This window comes from Argentina silus, assembly GCF_951799395.1.
Source record: "Argentina silus genome assembly, chromosome: 20".
Lineage (NCBI taxonomy): Eukaryota > Metazoa > Chordata > Actinopteri > Argentiniformes > Argentinidae > Argentina > Argentina silus.
Window position 1 is genome coordinate 10,395,238 of NC_139674.1, and position 22,429 is coordinate 10,417,666.

The following is a 22,429-nucleotide window of genomic DNA, read 5'->3' on the forward strand; positions in this document are numbered from 1 at the left end:
TTGTGGGAGTGACGGTGCATGCAGACTACGGGACGTGTGAATGCAACAAGCGGATTTAAACCCCTTTGGCGACTGCCCCATGACATCACATGGTTGCAGAATGACTTTTCAGACGTTCATTTGTGAGGCAAGACTTCCTAAATAGAAACTGCGGTCATTGCTCTCTTCGTTTTGCGCCATGAAGTGAGAAGTTTGTGCGCTATCATCTTCGTCTTTTTGGACTGGAGTCAGAATTAGTGGGTAAGTTAATAATGTCGTTTCTATCCTCTGTCATATCCGACAGTTATTTCACTTGCTGCTTTAATATTTATTGAAATAACACGCAATGATGGACTGAATTTGTTTTCGTTAGTAGTATATAGAATGTATGGACTTTTTTGTTGTTGATGTGAATTTGCCATATTGTCATGGGTACAAGGATACTGTAGGAACACATTCTGTTAAGGTAGTATACAACAAGTCATATTGCTTGCTTTGCAAACTAGGCCCAAACGTACATTGAATGCTATATGAGAGACATAGCTCAGGTTAGACTTTTTTTTATTCCTGTGTGAAAACTCTTTACAGCCATTGTATTGATAATGTGATGCCATGCCACATAACCTGAATGTCTTCATCTGTGGGCCTATGATAGATATATACAGTATTTGGTTCAGTCAACCCTTACAGAGCATCATGTTCTTTTTCTACTACTATTTTTTACGCCTGACATTTGTTCAACATTGATAGAGATCATCACTCTGTCATCCCCCCCCCCCCCCCCCCCAGAGTTAGCAGCTCTGGCCGCAGAAACCACTTCCTCTTGACTGGTGAACTGTGGCATTGGCCTACCTATGATGCAGTCAGAAATGTAGTCTTTGGCTCACTGAATAGATTACAAATAGACTGATAGCAGCGTCACAGGTTGTTACTCTCTTGACCATAGTGGACCTTTGTGTTCATTTGGAAGAGAAACATACTGTACTACTCAGTGATCAGTAACCAGGAGAGAGATGCAGTCGTAGCCTATGTTATTTGAATGCATTGGCTGTTTGGAGACATGCTACTGGCAATAGCCGACATCTCTAAGGTTTCAGTCATGAGTTGTGTATAGCAAGAGGTATTAAGATAAGCCTTGGATGTTTACATACCACTTTAAGTTGTAAGTCCTAAGCTTAAGAGAAGGGGAACTATACACCCTTGGGAACGCGCCTAGACTGCTGTCAAAATAAGTCTGTTGACACAAGGTGGTACTGGAACCTTTCTGACCATCGTTACTCAATCATGTTAACACCAACTCCTTTCCTGGTATTTAACACATACATTAGATAAGTGACTTAACTTAACATCTCTCAAGAGATCTTTTTTTCTCGTGCATTACATTGAAATAACAACCGACTACAATCGGATAACTGATGCAACAGAGGGGTCAGTCTCAAACGAGGAAACACCTTAAATTGTGAGTTGTCAGTTTGCTCACTTTAAGTACCCAATAGTCAAACACTTCAGCCTTTAGGTTGAGACAACCGAATGTGCAACAAACGGCTTCTTTGTCTCTATTTCTTAGAGGAACGTCCAAACAACAACCAGCTGTGCGTAGTCCCAAACCCCTGAACAATTCCTCTTGGTGCCATCCTCTCTGACACCGGCTCTTTCATTATGACCCCGACGGGCCTGGTGGAGAGACGATCGGGCCGGTGAGACTGGCCATGTCCGATTCCACCTTATTTCGTGCCACCAGAGTGAACTGCAGTGTCTCCGACATGGAGGAGGAGAGACAGGCGGACCTCCGAGGAGGGGATGCCACCGTTCGGAGCGGCTCCGACTGGGGCGGCATCGCCATGCTGGACAAGACCAAGGAGTTCTTCCAGACCTGTGACGTGGAGGGCAAAGGCTTCATCACACGCACCGATATGAGGGTTAGCAGAAGGGAGGATGGCTGGCCAGGTGGTCCAGACCTGTATGTCCTTTAGCCCACCCCTTATAGCTGTCATAGGAGTTGGCTAAAGCCCATACAGATCTAGGATCAGGCTGGGAGTTGCTGGGAGGGGTGGTGGTAGACTTTTACTGTGTTGATGATAATCGCTGCGACTCAGGGCAGTATACTTGACACGTTTGTTTTTTGTGTGTTTTTTAGTCCTCTTTTTCTCTCTCTCTCTCTCTCTACCCCCCCTTCTCTCTCTCTCTCTCTCTCTCTCTCTCTATTGATCCAACACTCATACACACACAAACAGCGTGGGTGCTTGAAGCACATTTATAGTGGGCGAAGAAGTCGGTCACGGTGACACACACTTAAGATGATGTCCCTTGGGAGTAATGGAATGAAGTGCCACATTTACACTTCAAACAAGAGGAGAGAGTGACATGCAGCAAGTGTCTTTTGCTGTGGCTCTTCATGTGTCTGTCACCGTGAGAGGACCTCTCCACCCGCACACTGAAGCAGCCTCTCAATAGCACCGCACCTTTGATCCCAACTGACACTCACACACACACACACACACACACACACACACACACACACACACACACACACACACACACACACACACACACACACACTATACTCAAGCTCTTGTTATTGTTATTGTTGTTGTCTGTGTTGAGGGGTTTTGTGCACACACTGGATGTACTCTGGTGAAAGGATTTAGGTGTAAACACTTCAACCACTGTTCTTGAACAAAGACAAACGTGCTATTTGGTGCCCCAACGGATTCTCTCTCAGCTTGTAGATATGGTTTATATCTCTATCTATGGTTTTCATGGTTTCATTTCAATTCCTCACCTCTGGTCCCATTTGTTACTCCTTACACGAGCAAGCCTATCATTAAATAAGAACACCCTTGGCATTGACCACAATTGGCAAAAATCCACAATATTGTGGTGCACTCTGATATAGCCTAATGTCTCCCATTGTATATCCAACTATTGCTATTTTCTTTTGTGCACGTTACCTAGTTACATCTCCATTGACAGAAAGAAGGGAGACAAGGTCAAGGTGGACAGTATTATGGCTGAACAAGGACATGCAGTACTTTATTTGTTATATTTTTCCTGTAGAATAGCTTGTTATTTGAATGGAGATCCTGTCCAGTGTGAGAGGAATGATGGTCTTGTGTGCATTCTCTTAGCAGAGGACACAGTAATCCTGACTTGCAGCACGGTAGTGACTGCATATTGTCATTGTGTGCTTTTCCTCTCTCACGTTGCTGCTTGTACCAAAAGCATGTCTGAAACGTGGGTGGGTAGTACACTGTAGGTGACAATTCTCCAACCGAATATGCATTTTATGTCACAGTAACTGTATGTTTTATCATTGTTTGATAGTTTTGTTGCTGAAATGTGTGCGTCTCTCCCCTCCAGAGGCTCCACAGCAAACTGCCCCTCACTGCTGAGGAACTGGAGAACGTGTTTGACTCCCTGGATACCGACAGCAACAGCTACCTCACACTGGGAGAATTCACCTCTGGATTCAGTGGGTTTCCTATCTCCCTGTTTCTGATATGTGCAATTCGACACAGAGAAATGAATGAAATGAAAATAGAAAGTAAAAGCTTGAGCAATAACGTTATATTTTTTACATTACATTCATACACTCATACAGTGCCTGTGCTACACAATAAAACTACTAAACTGTATGTCTCAATGTTTTGTAATGTTTTTCTTGAACAGGCGTTATGTAACCACTTCCTTTTGTGGGTCTGTCCTCAGGTCAGTTCCTGCATGGCCGGAGGATCTCAGTGGCTGAAGAGCCAAGTCCCGCCCCCACACCCACACAGAAGGTTCCAGAAGCCCTCTACCAGAGCCAATGGGAGGAGAAACTGACAGGGGGTGAGGATGATGAAGAGAGACACTTCTCTATGCTGCTGGACAGTCTGGGCGCCAGCAACATCTTTGAGGAGTAAGTCCACTTTACCTTACATCAGAATATTTTATTCACATGTATTCCCAAAACATCTTCTAATGTACAGATTCAAAATGTGCATCTCACATAAGCATCTTATGAGGGTCCATTTCAGGAATTCTAAAGTGTAGAAATCATGTAAAGAAAAGAGAATACAGGCACAAATCGGCTGGATGTGCACACATGACCTGCAGCTGTGTGGACCAACTCCAGTAAAGCTGTGCAGGATTTGACCTGTAGGATGTGTCTCAGCTTCCATTCCTTGTCTCCTCCACTTCCTTCCCAGTGATATGTGAAATGGCTGCATAGTTTTAACCCTGCTGCCCCGGGCAGGTCATATGTCATACAGGAGAAGAGATGAGGACACGGACCTGGGGAACATCCTTCACCTCTGTCTCTCTGTCTCCTCCAGCCCAGGGGAGGTATGCAGCCTGTGGGCCCAGCTCCGTAAGGATGAGCCCCAACTCCTGTCCAACTTTGAGGAGTTTCTGGCCAGGGTCACCTACCAGATCAAAGAGGCCACCCAGGAGAGGAGGGAGATGGAGAGTGCCCTCCAGAGGTAGGAGGACTCAAATGTTTCCAAAGAAATAATGCTTGATTTGGATCAATTGCAATTCAATCCCCTATCTGTTGAATTGGACAATATATCAATGGAAATGACCTCACATGCACGTGCATGTGAGGTCTGAACACATGCACACATGCACATTGATGTATGAACACATGCACATTGATGCGCCATGCAGATTTAAATTCTTCATGTCATTTGTCATTCATTGACATGTGCCAATGTGTGTTGTTTACATGTGCCTCTTGCTGTGGCCGTGGTCAGTCTGCCTGCCATCTTGTGTGGGTGTTACTCTAAGTCTCAATAGAATGCTCCCCTTATCCCTTTCAAATGACAACTAATCTGAGGGGATAATATAATCGTTAGAAATCTGACCGCTTTTAAGTCTTAAAGAGTATCGATGGGAAAGTTAAAGGAATGCAAATGGCATTAGCATGTTTCTGAATGAAAAGACCACTTGTACTGTTTGTGTGTGTGCGTGTGTGTGTTTGACATTTATAAATGGAAAACACTGCTGTAAACAGTAAACTACTAGAAACCCAGCACCAAAAAGAATCACTCGAAAACCTCATGACTATCAGTACAGTATGTCCCTTGTGCCACTTCCAAACAGCATCTTTATAGTTTGTTAATTAATGTATTTGATCCATTAACCCATCTATAGGAAAGCAGCTACACACGACTGTGAGATCCAACGTCTGTATGAGGAGATGGAGCTACAAATCAAAAATGAGAAGGAGAGGGTTCACCACAAGGTATCCCATACTGTGTTTGTTTTCCCACTTGTGTCCATGACCCCCTAGCCATGACCTCAATCCCTCGACCCTGTCTGATTGGTATTTCCATCAAAACGACACACATCCAACCCTAGCTGAAGCGTCAGAAACATCTCTTCTGCGTAGTAGCTGCAACTCCACCTTCATTCCCAGTTGAACCCCTACCTGCCTGTCTGTACCCCGCTCCTCTGGTTCCTTCAGGACTCTGAGCGTCTCCAATCCCTCAGTCAGGACCTGGAACACCAGCTGTCCAGTAAGGAGAGAGAGATGGACCAGCTCTTCCAGAAACAGAGACGGGTGAGTGTTGTAGGCTTTGTGGGTCTTGTAGTCTTTCTATCCTGTCGTACTGTGCCAGCACACACCAACTGCTCACTTACACACCTACAGGTGTAGAGCATAGTATAGGTCTTGAACAACTCAAAACATTTTCATACCTTGCTGCGGTAAATGTGGTAAATGTGACAACACATGTTTCAAGGTGAACCTACAGTGCTACATCGTACCAAGTTCATAAGTAATCAATAAACCCGTACAATGAAATACATTTCCCGAAATATGCCCCAGACGGTAAAACTGCATCCACTCTGCAGGAATTGTATGGCAGCACTGCAGCAAAAATGTTTTTACTGGCCTGCAGTGCAGCTTGACATTTGGAAGACCGATAGGGTGCCACTCTACTCAGCCTGACATAACTCACGTCCTTCCTGTGTTGTGCAGTCACGTTGTCGGCAGGCATCTCTCTGTAGTAATGCACCGCTTTGTTGCTTTTGCCCCAAGCTGGAGAGTCAGTGTCGCGATCTGAGCAGCGAGCAGCAGGAGAGCAAGGTGGAGAATGTCAAGCTGAAGATGACCAATGACGAGCTGTCAAGAGATCTGGACAGCACCTGTCAGGAGCTGGTGCTGGCCCAGGAACAACTGACTATGTTACAGGAGCAGGCAGTCAGGCTGAACCAGGAGAAGGAGATGTAGGTTACACGCACGCACGCACGCACGCACGCACGCATGCACACACACACACACACACACACACACACACTGGCCTACAGGAGCAGTCAGCCAGGCTAAATCAGAAGAGGGAGACGTGGGGAAACTCACACCATTAAGTCATGTATCATAAAGACACACATCATGATACACCGTATCAACACACACACCACACTTTGACAACTTTAACAACATCCATAAATACAATACAACCTTTTATATAAGACAGAGAGATAGACATTTCTATCACATTCACTACATTTCTATCACTACTCCATTTATAGAGGCTATCTGAGCCTGGGTACTGTCTGGGTCCTAGTGGTTCAGTGTGTGTAACTGTGCCTGTCCCCTCTACTCAGGGAAATGTACAGAGTGACTGAAGGACTACAGAGAGAGAAACAGAGTCTGATGAAACAGCTTGACCTCCTTAGGTAAGACACAAGCACACGCACACATACACACACACACAGGTTGCATTTGTTTGACAACTTTCTCTTCTCCTTTTATCTATCCAGAGAGATGAACAAACATTTAAAGGATGAGCGAGACATATGCTGTAGTATTGTAAGTCCAACATCAATGGAACCATATTCACCTTATTTGATTTAGAATCGGTATATATGCTGTATTACATGGCTGGTAATATCTGATAACTAATATTGTATCTGCTCTACAGAACCCCAGAAACTCTCTCAAAAAGAAGCAGAAGCAGAGAGCAGGCTTAGCCAATTTGTTCGCCGACACCAGCCTGCCAGCGAAAAAGTGAGAGTCGTTTTTCTTAGAAGTGGCCGTAACATGAATCATTGTTGTCAGGTGTGCTCATGTGTGACAGGATAATGGTTTTCTCCTCGGTAATATGATTGAAATCAGACATTAGATTAAAGAGGAAAAAAACGGAGGATATTGAATCAAAAAAACGTGTTGGAATTCAAGGCACTAATGTAGGGTTGATTTGATTGGTTTAGAAATCCTTTATAGCATGGGTTGTGGGAGAATGTATTTAATATACAGTCTATAGAATATGACACAATATATTTGAAATGCGTCTGAAACTCAATTTGTGTCTTCTCCGGTTCAAATTCATGAAATATTTTTTAATTGATTAATTCTCTGACATGAGTGCCTTGGATTTGAGATTTTCAACATCGACTTGAAAAAAAACAACACTTTTCTTGATACGATATCCTCTGTTTCTCCTCTGTCTCCAAAGAGCCCCGCTGCAGGACTATTCCTATCAGTCCCTCGAAGCACTGCCCTTAAAACACCTTCAAATCGTGTTTGTTGTCTCCTCCCCCTCATCTAGCGAGGATGACGATAACTCCGCCACAGTGTGTCAACAGAAGAAGGAGAACTCTGGGTTGGCGAATGGCTACGGTGGCCCACCCCTGACCCAGGGTGCTGATGGGAAGGCAGAGGTCAAAGGGCTCGGGCTTAGTACGGGGATAGGCAAGACGGAGAAGACTACCGCCAAGGAGAGGGAGATGGATAGGGTGATAGAGAGAGAGAAAGAAAGAGAGGTGGAGAGAGCGAGGGAGAGAGAGGGGGTGAAGAAGAGGGAGGAAGGGACAGAAGTGCTGGACGCTCCCCCAGACGGGTGGCCCCTCCGCAGGGTCATCTCCATCGAGGAGGATCACCTTCCCCACCTCCTCCAAGGAGGATCCCAGACCCTGCTGCACCAGCTCAGCGAGGAAGATGAGGAGGAGGATGAAGAGGAGGAGGATGAGGAGGATGAGGAGGGAGAGCAGTTGGACCTGGAGACGAGCTGTATCCGAGCCATGGACCATTCCCCTGTCACCCCCACCTCTGCTCCCACCCCTGCCCCTGTCGCTGTCAAAACAGTGTCATCTTCCCAATCTGCGAGGAAAAGTCGTTTCTCCAGAATGAAAAAAGCCCCCACATCCCCCCGAGGACAGCCCGTGGGCAAGGAGACCCAACATGTAAGTACAATAACGTCTTTGAAGAATGAAGGCAACAAGCTTACATTAACACTAACACTTAAGAACTGACTAAATTGGTGTCAGTCAACCTCGTGAAGGACTGGTCAGCTACAGTCCAGGGAGCAGTGTTGGTCCATGGACAGCAGGTAGAGAGACACTGGTCTAGTTCAGGTGCTACATTAAGATGTGTGTTATAACTCCTCTGTTATAGTACATAGATAACAGTGTGTTATAAATCCTCTGTTATAGTACGTAGATAACAGTGTGTTATAACTGAGGGCCCAAACTAAGTGGTGTGTAACCCTACCCCAGGAAGACACGACTAAATCAATTAGATACGGTTCTGTGATGCCAGGCTTGGAACAACAGCCTGTCATCATCTCAGTAACAATGTTACCAAAGAAGTGACACAATGTACAACCTCTGTCTCTGTCTCTCTGTGCCCTTTCTGCCAGAGGGTAAAGGAGGGTGCTGTGCCCACCCCTGACCGCCTGTTTAAGGTGGTCCTGGTGGGCAACTCCAGCGTTGGCAAGACGTCTCTACTACGATCCTTCTGTGACGGGCGCTTCAACCCTTCTACCTCCGCCACTGTGGGTGAGAATATAGCACGCCAACTCTCACTGCATGCCCTCAAATAACACTGTGGACCATCAATGGCACTCGTGTGTATGGATTTGTGTGTGTGTGTTTGGGGTGTGTGTGTGTGTGTGTGTGTGTGTGTGTGTGTGTGTGTGTGTGTGTGTGTGTGTGTGTGTGTGTGTGTGTGTGTGTGTGTGTTTGTGCATGAACCTTGCGCGTGTGTTGGTTTCAGTTAGTGTAGGTGTGTGTGTGTGTGTGTGTGTGTGTGTGTGTGTGTGTGTGTGTGTGTGTGTGTGTGTGTGTGTGTGTGTGTCTCCGGTCTGCCTGTGTGTGTGTGCACGTGGTTGTGTGTGTGTGTGTGTGTGTGTGTGTGTGTGTGTGTGTGTGTGTGTGTGTGTGTGTGTGTGTGTGTGTGTGTGTGTGTGTGTGTGTGCTAACCATCAGAAGATTGAAGGGCAGCCCAGCATCACATGAAAGAGCTTGTGAAGTCACACTGCCTGTCTCTGCACCCTGGTACACATTGTACCAGATTATGTCACATCTAATCAATTCTCCTCTCAGCTTTCATCTTACCCTCCTCATAAAACCCCCAAAATGTCCTATTCTATCTTGACTTAACTCACTATGGGCCAAAACCTGCGATCTGAGCGCATTATTACGTTTCTGTGTGAATTATGTATTTATGTCAATTGGAGATTTGCGTGACAATTTGCAAATTCTAGTTATGCAGATGTTATACATCTGAAAGTTTGTCTCTACTTTGCCTGGATTTTGTCTTTGAATGAATGAATATATATATATATATATATATATATATATATATATATATATATATATATATATATATATATATATATACAGTATATTTATATAACAGCCTTGTAAAAGAGCTACACAGTGCCCTCTAGTATTCATGAACTGAACCTAAAAGGGCTTTTCAATATACTACTGCTGTATTCCTCTTCATGCTGTTTAACATGGCCTGTAACTCACAGGTATCGACTACAGTGTGAAGTCACTTACCCTGGATAATACCCAGGTAGCAATGCAGTTGTGGGATACCGCTGGACAGGAGAGGTAAGTGACCACGTGGCCATACTGTATTGTATCAATCACATACATCATGATCAATCAAAGATATTTTGTATTGGGGTGACTAACTTCACTTCATCCACCCTCAATATCAGAAATGTTAAATCCAAATGTTTTGAAAACCACCGAAACTTCAACTATAGATTACTAAGATAACTAAACATAGGCTATGGTGCCAACCTGAACATTTTGATAAGAGCAAGGCAAAGCAATGGCTGGCAGTTGGGACACAGTTTATTATATTATTGTATTTATATAAATCATTTATTTATTTGCCAATGACGATTTAGTCCAGCTTTCTGACTATTTGGTGACGTTTACACAGGTATCGTAGCATCACCAAGCAGTTCTTCCGGAGGGCGGACGGAGTGGTGATCATGTATGACGTAACAGTGGAGAAAAGCTTCAAGGCTGTGCGACCCTGGCTGGCCAACGTTCATGTGAGCCCAAAATGACCTTTGACCCTTTGAGCCAGGAAGTCCACTTAACATACATGTACATTTAAACCCCTGACCTTGTGATTACATCCACTTGTGTTTACTTCCATCCTACAAGTAGAAGCTTCAGGTAAAATCTAGCAACAGCGAAGGAAGGGAAAGTGTACAGTATATAGCCTGCGTGCCTAGTATCTGTGTCACTGGCCTGGACTCAAGTGTGTGTGTTAATGACACAATGAATATTTATAATGCGTAATGAATATGAATGACCAGATTAAATCGTATTCCCTCTGACCTCTGTCCTACCTCCCCAGGAGGCAGCTGGAGAGGGCATCCCCATCCTTCTCCTGGGGAACAAGATGGACATAGTCGGTGAAAGGGAGGTGAAGTTCAAAGACGCTGAGATACTGGCCCAGGTGAGTCTGAATATTGATATTGAAAATCAATATTACTGTATCATAACACCAATGCCAGCTGTAGACTGGCTATAGGCTACTGACTAGGGCCTAGAGTTTTTCCTGTTTGAGGTTTCCAGGTGATATGGTCAGGAAAAACTATTGCCCATCCCTTTAGTTAATAGCTGAGGGCCAAAGTGATTTTTGTGTCTGCTCCCCTGTAGGACACCAACGTGATCTTCTATGAGGTCAGCGCTTACACCGGCACCAACGTGACAGAGTCCATGGTACACCTGGCAAGGTAGAGGAATGGGATGTACAGTAGTGTACATAGCCTCCTTTCCTCATCTGCATCAACACAGTGCTTACAAGAATCAAGCATATACAAATCAGATACTTACAGTGGTCCTAAAGCATTTGGACAGAAACATTCCTATACTTTGTACAATGTAATTTGCTTTTAGAATAAATCAGCGATGAGAACTACATTGTCTGGGATGGATATGATTCTTATAGTTCTAAATCAGCTTTTCCCCCCCCAAATCCAAACGTCAAAATGACAAAATGAGTTCTGGTCACATTTTAGGGGACTTACTGTAATTGTACTCCACTAAGTAGCACGTTAATGCCCATCTCTGCCTGTGTGTCTTTGTGGACAGAGTGTTGAAGGAGCAAGAGGACAGGGTGAGAGATACAACTGTCCTGCTGGAAGCCCTGCCCCTAAAGAAGAAAGCCTGCTGCAATTGACAGCCTACTGACTGAGAGAGGAACACTGGGAGAACCCGACTGTCACAGAGTTTTTTCCTGACCATGCTATAATTAAGGCCAGGCGTTTTTCCGAATCAGCTCACATGGTCAGGAAAAATGGACTCTATGTATGAGATTTGGTAGGATTTAGAATGGGATTGAGAAGAAAAGAAGTGATTGGATGGAGACCTCCAAGATAAGTAAATTAAATTCTATGTTCCCCTATTTTTGAACTTGGCGAGCTGGGACATTGAGATCAATGTATGGTTTGTGCAAAAGTTTAAGTTGTGTGAATGTCTATTTTTTTTAGTTTGTTCTACTGCCCATATTGTACATAGTACCGATCCAAATTGAGAGACAAATCACAGTGAAATTATTATATTAGTCTAGATTAATAGATTAAATGATGATTTTCTGAACTGTTATTTGGATAATATTGTATATTTGAAAAATGGATCAATAATTTCAATGTATAGGATTGTTGTTGTTTTATGCAGTGCTGATTGTAGTATGTCAATCTAAGCACACTGCTTTTGTCTTTTGTAGAATTTTTTTTTTGTAGAATTTCTCTGTAAATAGGACCACACATATTGATTTATCTGATGTTATCACAGCATAGGCCCAAGAATCAATCAGGTTTTCATGAACTGATCATAACACAATTAAATTAACACACAATTAAATTAAATCTTCATTCTTTACCAATCATTCTTAATTATTTTATTCATCTGTTTGTTCATCATCTCCCGCACACCACACCCCAAAACAAAATGGCTAAGTAACATATTGCACTTGATCCTGCAACACTGCATGTCTTATCGTAACATATTCTAAATTTCCCTCAGTCTGGCACCATAGTTATTGTGATTATCTTAAATAATCTAAACTTTAACATTAAACAATGATATCTGACAGAAATCAATTTAGAACAAAAAGCAAAAACACCAATATCAAATACCAACAAAATGTACATACTTGTAACTTAACATCATGACAATGCACTGAATGACTATCCTGCTACCAATTCCATAATAAATACAAATTTTACTCTGTGTTCAGATAGAAAGACATCCATGAGTCAGAACTGAAGTGTCTGCTTGTCCTTGTATGGAAAAGAAATGCACAGAGCTAAAACATAGACTAAAGTGGACCCATAGCAACGTTAACGACCACTGGACCAGTAATACAAATCCTTATCTAACAGCCTGAAGTTGTATTAATCTAACTAATTAAATAATAATAAAATAAAAATCAAGTTCATAGAGGATATTACATTCAAAGTCTTGCCCATCAGGGCAACTTTAAAGTGGTCAGGGAGTTGTGGCGAGTGATGGCGCTATTGCTCAAAGTGGCTCATCCTGATGACATCGCTCTCAGGTGCTGGAATGTGGACATCCAATCATATGTGTCTCGTGTCCCCCACGGGCCTATAGGAAGGCCTCTTGGAGAGCCTGTGCCCTGCCCCTCTCAAGGTGTCCAGAGGGGTGGTGTGGGAGGGTGTACGTCGCCCTCTACTGGGCTGTTAGCGCATCTTGTAGTCGTGGGAAATGGCTGCCTCGCACAATTGTCCTTTGAAGTCCAGTTCAAAGGTGAACTCAAGATCACGCTGTAATACAAGAAAAACTTGAGATGATATAAAAATAGACTACGACATGGACCATGAGAGTATGGTCAATTTAGTCTTAAGAAATGTTTATGGGATATAAGCTATGTACTATTTTAGGTTGTGAGGTAAAAAAGAAAAAAAAACCTAGTTTACACTACTTATCCCCTGCACTTGTGTGGGCTGCAGATCTAGTGCATATAAGCTCTACATTCTCACCACGTTCTTTTCGTTGGGCCTGACTGCGATACTGCCCAGTATCTCCTCTCCTTTTCGCACGGTCAGGTAGTCCTCCAGGTAAAAAACTGTCTGCTTCCAGTGGGTGCTTGGGGCGTCAGGAGCTGGGAAAGAGGAGGATGTGGAGGAGAATGAGAAAGAGGGAGAGATGTGGTGGGTAGAAAAGGAGATAGAGAGAGAGAGAGCCGATGAGAAGAGAAGAAGGGAAAATAAGGTTGTCAAAGACGGATAAAGGTGGAAAGAGAAGGAGAGGGTATGTGTGAGAGAGATAATCTTAGATGGAGCCCTGAGGGCACTAGTAAAGACAAATATAGAACCTGCCCTACTACACAGTGTTATGCAAGCACTAAGTAAGAGAACACATTAGCATAATGTTACATCACACACATCCAGTTACTGACTGTCAAATAGGGATTTGGTTTCTATCCCACATTGGTTATCAAAAGGAGAAATGTGTCTCGACACAGCACAGTGAGCTCATCCAGCACCGCCGGAGGGCAGACAAGATCTGAGTTGATTGGAGTCCACAAGTGATCATGAGAAACTGCACTGACCGCAATATGCTTTGATGTCCAGGGCCTTGTGATAGGAATCATTAAACTGGACTTTGCATTTAAACCTCTGTACTGGACTAGAATATTCCAAACTAAGCTACAGGTTGACTGATGGGGGGGAGTCAAGAGCCACTCTACCTTAGAACTGTATTACAGCTGCGTAGACAACCTGGACACACTGAACGTGTGTGGTCACATTGGTGGTGAGATGAGGCCTAACCTGTAGAGAAGCCGGTCTTCTTGTGACACTTGGTGAACTCGATGTTGAAGTAGGTCACCAGAGCATGGACGTAGTCGTTCTTCTGGATCTGCAGACAGAAGGCCGAGGTGAAGGACAGGTCCTCAGGCTTCACCGTGTAGATGTCCACTTCCTGGGTCAGAGGTCACAGGAAATACAGTATATCTCAGGACGTTGGTACAGAATATATACTAATTCAATGCAATTCAATAAGCTTTATTGGTACTATATATATAGGCATTGATTCCACAAGATCTATTGGATTCAGATCCGGTGACTGGGAAGGCCACTGAAGAACACTGAACTCATTGTCATGTTCATGAAACCAGTTTGAGACGACTTTTGCTTTGTGACATGGTGCATTATCATGCTGGAAGTAGCCATTAGAAGATGGGTAAATTGTGGCCATGAAGGGATGCACATGGTCAGCAACAATACTCAAATAGGCTGTGGCATTCAAGCGATGATTGATTGGTAAACATTCCCCACACCATTACACCACCTCCACCATGAGAAGGTGTACAGCTGTTCCTAATAAAGTGTTTGGTGAGTGTATATATACAGTATATAGATATAGCCAAAACAGAGGAGTTATACACTCTCTTTCTAACACTCATACGCACACTTATACACACATACACCAGGGTCAGACAAACACAAGCACACTCCTCTCAGAGATACTCAGAGACACAAACAGCATTTATCACCAAACCTCTGCCCCTTGAACCTCGTTTCTGTGGGATTAAAGTAGAGGAGATTGTTGTGATGCTTCATGACTCAGCAGTCATGCTTGATGAATCATGACAAAGCAGTGCCTCGTCTTTCATTACAGAAACAGAGAGAGAAGACAACAGCATTCTCTTTCTGGTCCAAAGCTTTTCACTCTTTCCATCTCCAACTTATTCTTATTCTTTCTCCTCTATTTATTTCTCTCTCTCTCTCTCTCTCTCTCTCTCTCTCTCTCTCTCTCTCTGTTTTGTATTTCCTTTCAAGCACCAGTGATTCCTGTGAATAGGTCTCTCTGTGCTGTGTCAAGGGTCTGATGTTTAATGTCACACTATAGCAGATTCTGAGTCATCACTGGAAATGAAATGGGATCTGCTGACGATTGCATTCCCTCGCTCACTCATTCATCCATCCACTCATTAATTCATGAATTAATCCATTCAACGTATCCATCCATCCATCCAGCCTCAGAGACTTCAGCAATAAAGACCTCTCACTTTAAACATATTTCCTCCTCAACAGGCACCCATACCTGTTTGCCCTACAGTTATATGAAGGAGATACTATATATTCATTGACATTTTATCTCGCTTCTGGCTGTTGTTATGACATTGGCCAGTCCTCTTGGGAAAGGACAAACAGTTGTGTTAAATCTCTATCTGTCACACAGACACAGGACAGAGCCAAAGCCATCTGTAATCTTACGGTCTAGGTTCGGCTGACGGGTCACACTGTGAAATCTGTACAGTCTAGACGCCGTCATTTACATGCAAAACACCTAGGAAGGGCGGTTAGTCTATTTTTGTGCCATCACAATTCACGGCAGAAGAAGCCTCTGTGACACTTCAATTTTGGAGGAAGCCGTTCTTCAATATTCAAGCGGCATTGTCAGATTATTGTTACAGTAATAAATTGAGCCACCAGCGGTGTCTGTTAATGCAGAACATCTAAATGAAATTGCTTCTACCTCATGCAGAAGCTGGTACACTATGTGCCTGGAGTGGTGCTCATCACACACACACACACACACGCACACGCACACGCACACGCACACACACACACACACACACATCCCATGAGGACTCAGAAGGCAGGAAACGCCTACACGGCATGTGTCCTGCTACAGTGCTTAGTCAACCCACTGTGATTCAGCCTGTGGGCTTTCACAGTGAGCCCACACATGCTCACACACACACACACATACGCACACACACTTATGCAACCCAACATGCTCTATTAGTGTGTGGTTCCCTGTATGTGAGCAAGAGAGCGAGAGATAGTGTACATCATTTTGGACATACTTCATATTTAATATTTAAGTAATATTTAAGTCACTTCTTTAGCAACATTGTTACTGCAATGATGACAGACTTTTGTCTGGCATCAAAAAACCTTATCTAATTGATTTTTTCTAATGAGAGAGAGAGGAGATAGGGAGAGAGTGTGTGTGAGAGTGAGGGAGTGAAAAGACATGAGAGATCTCAACAGAGAGAGAATCAGAAAAGGAGAGGGATACAGAATGAGCAATATATGATGATACCAGGCAGATACAATTGTTGAATATCAACCATAAGGCATTTTCATCCTGCAATGTGTGTGTGTGTGTGTGTGTGTGTGTGTGTGTGTGTGTGTGTGTGTGTGTGTGTGTGTGTGTGTGTGATCACTAACCTTCACAAGGCAGGAGTTGGTCACCACCTGCTTGGTGTCCACCACATCCACCAGGGGTTCCCTCATGGCCACGTTACGGATACAGGTCATGTCAAAGCCATACACATTCTCCCACCCTGTGACACACACACACACACACACACACACACACACACACACACACACACACACACACACACACACACACACACACACACACACACTGATACTGATGTCTTTGTTCTTGTGTTGGAATGATGTATGATGCTTTCGACCGATTTTAAAAATAAATGTGTGTTCTCTGTGGCTACCCAGCGGGATGAAAACTTGGGAGGACTTGTGAAAAAACAGCACAGCTCTAATGCTGCCAAAAACACATGAGAACAGTCCCGCCACCCTCGCCCAGTGTGTCTATCTAGTTCCTCTCTGGTGAGAGACAGGGCCCTTGAAATAGACTTCAGCCTCCTCCACCCCCTCCACCATGTCTGGCAGCCTCTATAATCCTTCAGTTTGGGTTCAAAAATGCCCAGGCAGGCTCTCCTTCCCATCTCCTCACACAGCCCTCTCTAGCTGGGCCAAACCCAGGGACTGTGGGGAAGAAGCCTACCGGAGGTGGGATGCCACCACCACCACCACCTGCTCCATATAGCAGCTAAAAACAACAGCGAGTGAGTGAGAAGAAAGAAAAAAAGAAAGAAAGAAAGAAAGGGTTTTCTTACAGTGAATTTTGAAGTCCTTGTACTGCCTGTCCTCGATGGCCACCACATACAGGGATGCCCTGTCAGGAAACATCAGGCCCCCAGGCTTCTAAATGGGAGAATGGGAAAACATCTATCTCCTTTACATACCAGCTCACACAGGCATTCTATCACAGTCACATTCATTGTCTGCACACCTGGCATGTAACTTTAGATCATAGTTATCCTAAAACCCTGTAGCAACACACACACATAAAAAGAAAATATCATTCTATGCACGCACGCACGCACGCACGCACGCACGCACGCACGCACACACATATACACACACACATACACATACACACACACCTACCAACCACTTGTCCCTGGCGAAGATAACGGTGTTGAGCATGGACTCGTAGAAGAGACAGTAGCCCATCCACTCTGAGATGATGATGTCAACCTTCTCCACGGGCAGCTCCACCTCCTCAACCTTCCCCTTAAAGATGGTGATGACTGCAGGATAAGACACAGAAAGTCAAGCACAACACATAACCCTAAAATACCTCAATATCATCTGGTTAACACTATACTGGTCTCATGGATGGTCAGTCATTGCATCCATAGCTGTGCCAATGAAATTGAGAGTGGTTACATTTCTCCGGCCCCATCCCTCAGCTGTTTACCAAAAAAGTTTGCGGGGAGACCGCTTTGTTGTTGTTTGAATGCCCCATTGCCCCTATAAACCTTTCAGTGTGTAGTTCTAAGTGTGTGTTCTAGGTGCTGCAATGTCAAAGACTTTAGAAACGACACCTACGTTATCGATTAAATAAAAATCCACTTATTCATGCCATCAGATCACTATGCGGGAAATTCAAGCTGACATTTCACGGTGCCCATCACAGACATAGAGCTCATTTTGATTGACAGCCAAGTTTGCGGTTGCTTTGTCTTGAAGGCGAGCTGCCAGAACCCAGTCCGGCTGGGGTGTGACAATAATGGTAAACTGAGGAGAATTGATTTCTCACGCTGTCTCCAAACTAGCTGTCTGGCTCACAACACTCCTATGGGCACCAGAGCTTCCACAGGCCAAGGACTGGTGTTGTAAACTTTTAGGTTCCCAACTGTGATAGAAAGTGACAATGTGACTTCCTGTGTGATAATGTGACTTCCTGTGGGACTATTTGCTCAGGAGGGATCAATACTGTAGTGTGTGCAACACATCCTCTAAACAAACTGGGAGGAAAGGGTTGCATTCATGAGTAGCTCTTCATGAACAGCTACCGTTGCTGAGTTATGGATGCAGTACTTGAAATATTGTATCCAAATGCTGTTTTCTTGATTGCAAGTGTTTTGAAATAGGGAGTTAGCGGTCATCTCAATTAAGAAAATGAAATAGCTTTGCCTTCATTCCTTTGATAAAATAACTTGTGTGGCCGTTTTTGACATGAAAAACAAAAGTAATCGCTTTTTCAGAGGAAATTTCACATTCTGTGTGATTATGACCAGTTAAACTGCTATAATCTACTCTACACCTTTCTTATCAAGCAGAGAAATGTTTTTCTCACCATTGTGTAGGTGATTGGACTTGATTATCTTCTCAGAATATTCTGATATACTTGAACACTCAATCTGGAAAACAAAACAAACAAACAATTTGACAAACAAACAAGAGAGCAAAAACACAGATATGATGAATGTAAGCGGCCACCATCAAGGTTGCACACTATCATCAGCATGCTGTACCAACAGCCACCCACGGCAATACATCAACACACCGCAGTAGCAATCTACCAGACCTCTCATCCAAGATACGATCTGTGCTTTATCAACATTATCTAATTCATCATTTCCATCCTCCCTCCCCGACAAGTGTGATATATGATTCATAGGAGAATGGATATGCGGGGGCCGGTAATGTATTTGCTGTGTGTGTGTGTGTGTGTGTGTGTGAGGGGGGAGGGGGGACTGTTCTCTTTGACTCAGTGATTCTCTGCATTAGAAATCTGGACGAGTGCCCAGAGATGTGCTGATGTGCTTCTGATGCTCATTAGCTCGTTAGCTCGTTAGCGTTGCAGAAACGATGCTACTGTAGTTACAAGTGGTGGAGGGTGGAGGGAGGTCTGAGATGGGTAAGACAAAATGCTAGCAGAAGCGGCAATTTACAACATGGAGCCAGGCAATGTGTGTGTGTGTGTGTGTGTGTGTGTGTGTGTGTGTGTGTGTGTGTGTGTGTGTGTGTGTGTGTGTGTGTGTGTGTGTGTGTGTGTGTGAGCAAGAGAGAGAGAGAGAGTCATTTTAGATCTACTTCATATTTAATATTTAACCACTTCTATTGTAACATTGTTGCTGAAATGATGACAGACTTTTGTTCCAAGCCTGGCATCAAAGGAACCTTATCGAATTGTTTTTTTTTCTAATGAGAGGGAGAAGAGACAGGGAGAGAGTATGAGTGTGAGTGAGATAGAGTGAAAAGACATTGAAAGAGGCAGAGAGTCAGAAAAGGAGAGGGATGCAGACAGCAATAGAGAGAAATGAGCAGTATATGAAGAGACGAGGCAGACACGACTGTTGAATAATGTAGTGTGTGTGTGTGTGTGTGTGTGTGTGTGCGCGCGTGTGCGTGTGTGTGCGTGTGCGCGCGTGTGCGTGTGTGTGCGTGTGTGTGTGTGTGTGTGTGTGTGTGTGTGTAAGAGGTTTCTCACCCCGTACACGTGCTTGGCACCCGCATTGGCTGCGAACATGGACAGGATGCCCGTCCCGCTGCCCACATCCAGCACTATCTTATCCTTGAACATGTGCTTGTTGTGGTACATGGCGTTCCGATAGGTCAGGGTACGCACCTCATCCTTCAGCATCTCCTGTCCGAGGGATGGAACACCATGGGAATGTTGATTGGGATTGGGAATGTCATACAGTGTACAAACATTTTCTATTAATTTCCTGTTTTGTTGCCTTATGGTGTAACAAACATACCACAGGATAGAGGTGAGGTGGTCCCTACATACAGTGCCTTCAGAAAGTATTCAGACCCCTTCACTTTTTCCACATTTTGTTGTGTTATAGACTCAATTTAAAACGGATTAAATTAAAAGAATTTGCCATCAATCCACACACCATACCCCAGAATGACAAAGCGAAAACACGTTTTTTTTAAATTTCAGTAAATTTATTAAAATGGAAATACAGAAATACCTCATGTACATAAGTATTCAGACCCTTTGCTATGACACTCTTAAAATGAGCTAAAATGCAAAAATGATTGATGGCAAATTCTTTTAAATTAATCCATTTAAATTGAGTCTATAATACAACAAAATGTGGAAAAAGTGCAGGTGTCTGAATACTTTCCGAAGGCACTGTATCTTCCTAAGTCTGTACACTAACTGCCTTTGGAATCTATTAATAGACAATGGTACAGTAGTGGCAGAGGTAGTATTTAGGCCATGAGCAGCTGCAATGCTGGCACAGGCTCTTAAAATAGAGACAGGTCTATATCACAAAGTCTTCTGGGATTAACCGATACCCATCTGTATAAATCCATTCACACGTTGGTTCGTTCTTTCTTTTTTTTTTTTTTTTTTGTCATCTATCGGGGACATTACTTATGTCTGCGTGCAGACAAAGACCTGACCCACATACTAAATAAGGACAGCATGTAAACTCGTCTTAGCAGGTCTCTGCTCCCCCCTCTCCCTTCTCCCTTCTCCCTGGCAGCAAGCTCACTTTCTGGGGATACAATTCTTCAATGCCACCCTCTCCGCTTCACCCTCCTACCCAGCACTAAGCTCACTATCTGGAGTGCAAGACCCCTAAACCGCACCCCCCCCCCCTTCTCCCTTCTCCACCCCAGGTACCCGAATGTCAGTGCCCTACCTCGTGGATGCCAAAGTGGGCGTAGGAGTCAAAGTAGTAGTCCCGTGATGTCATTTCCTCCGGGTTGAGCAACTTAGCCATCTTGCCCCGGCCGGGGCAGGTGGCCAGGGCAGCAGCATGGGGCGTGTGTGGGGGGCAGGGCACGTGGTGGCCAGTAGGCCCAGGTTTGGGCAAGGAGGCAGGCTGGACAGACTGGGAAAAGGGGATGTTGATAGGGTGCTGCTGCTGAGAGAGAGAGAGAGAGAGAGAGAGAGAGAGAGAGAGAGAGAGAGAGAGAGAGAGAGAGAGACAGAGAGAGAGATGGATGAATGGATGGATAGGCAGAGAGAGAGAAAAACATTTTTTTTTTACATAAGCACAGACAGACAGCATGAAAAAGACAAAGACAAATTAGAGATTTTGAATGGTGCGTTTAGAGAGAGACAGGAGCAGTTTTTCACTCACAGTTTCACTCACAGTATGGGTATTAGCCTTTATTTTAACGGGGTTGCTTCCTTTTTATTGTAGCATTGTATGGTTATATTTGGTATTTACAAAATATGAAATACATTAGAAACTACTAAAGAGATCTCATATCCCTGTATAGTTTACCAAAACGCCGTCCATCATGCGTTTTCACATCGGCGGGGCGAATGGACAGCACCATGCAGCACCATGGACAGCGCAAAGGAATGGCTGTGTATCCCCATACAAATATACGGACTACCTTCAATCAATCCATTTAACGTAACATCTTTCTAACTGTGATATTGCAAGTATGCTCAACAGTTCAACAAAATCAGCTACATGTATTCTGCCCTTCTCTTGCAAACGCGAATAGCCTAAGTGCATTTGGATTCTGCAATCTAGATGACCTCTAAATTGACAAAGAACAGACAAATACAAAGAAACAATGATTAATTAAATAAGTGCATATTTAGGTTGATTTTGTCATAATGAAAGAGCTTGACTGGCAATGTCACACTTTACATAATCTAGGCTACCGGTATTATTCTGACATACCTCCGAGTTGTCCGTCTCCGCCATTTTTCTCCGTAGGAGCAAGCAGCGCGACGAGTGCCTTAGTCCCATACGAGCCGACGGGATTTCTTTAACACGCTGAGGGAGAAATCTGGTACAAAAAGCCTAAACAGCTCTCTTTCGATGAGCCACAACAATACTCCTTGGAAATGTCCAAGGGATTTTGTATCATAAACTATGGGAACTTTTGATATCAGAAATATACAATGTTTTACATTTCAACGTGTTCACCACCAAAAAGTTATTTTGGATTTGCGCAACCTCTGTCTCAAATCGGCAAAACATCCAATAATCCATACTGTAAAAGTTATACTGGAGGTTTCTAATAGGCACTTGGGCAATTATGCAAAGGACACCTGCAATCTCATTCCTGTGCCCCCTGTTACGACCGCTACGAAAAATCAGCTCATACGCGGTCTACCCGCAACAGTTGATTCACGTACTTCAGACAAC

General features: G+C 44.0%; 2 protein-coding genes across 6 annotated transcripts; one reads left to right on the plus strand and one right to left on the minus strand.

The window, feature by feature from the left end:
• Positions 1-191: 191 nt before the first annotated feature.
• Positions 192-12,311, plus strand: cracr2ab (calcium release activated channel regulator 2Ab). Of its 2 annotated transcripts, XM_083691738.1 has the most exons (18): positions 192-240; positions 1,721-1,898; positions 3,340-3,451; positions 3,688-3,877; positions 4,293-4,439; positions 5,113-5,203; positions 5,426-5,521; positions 6,002-6,189; positions 6,568-6,639; positions 6,724-6,772; positions 6,885-6,970; positions 7,512-8,145; positions 8,601-8,739; positions 9,720-9,801; positions 10,142-10,256; positions 10,568-10,669; positions 10,873-10,949; positions 11,308-12,311. In XM_083691738.1, the coding sequence occupies exons 2-18, from the start codon at positions 1,743-1,745 to the stop codon at positions 11,393-11,395; spliced, it is 2,424 nt and encodes an 807-aa protein (XP_083547864.1). In that variant the 5' UTR covers positions 192-240; positions 1,721-1,742; the 3' UTR covers positions 11,396-12,311. The 2 variants fall into 2 exon arrangements, with proteins under 2 accessions (XP_083547864.1, XP_083547863.1); XM_083691737.1 differs by lacking the exon at positions 192-240 and having other exon boundaries at positions 1,681-1,898.
• A 442-nt stretch (positions 12,312-12,753) lies between these two features.
• On the minus strand, positions 12,754-22,027 carry prmt8b (protein arginine methyltransferase 8b; the record flags this gene model as incomplete). 4 transcript variants are annotated; one of them, XM_083692453.1, is made up of 10 exons in its annotated part: positions 12,754-13,001; positions 13,218-13,339; positions 14,010-14,160; positions 16,422-16,537; positions 17,120-17,207; positions 17,454-17,596; positions 18,649-18,712; positions 19,786-19,941; positions 20,957-21,148; positions 21,959-22,027. In XM_083692453.1, 10 exons carry the CDS (start codon positions 22,025-22,027, stop codon positions 12,918-12,920), a joined length of 1,185 nt encoding a protein of 394 aa, XP_083548579.1. In that variant the 3' UTR covers positions 12,754-12,917. The 4 variants fall into 4 exon arrangements, with proteins under 4 accessions (XP_083548579.1, XP_083548578.1, XP_083548577.1 ...); XM_083692452.1 differs by having other exon boundaries at positions 20,957-21,175; XM_083692451.1 differs by having other exon boundaries at positions 20,957-21,178.
• Positions 22,028-22,429: the final 402 nt, after the last annotated feature.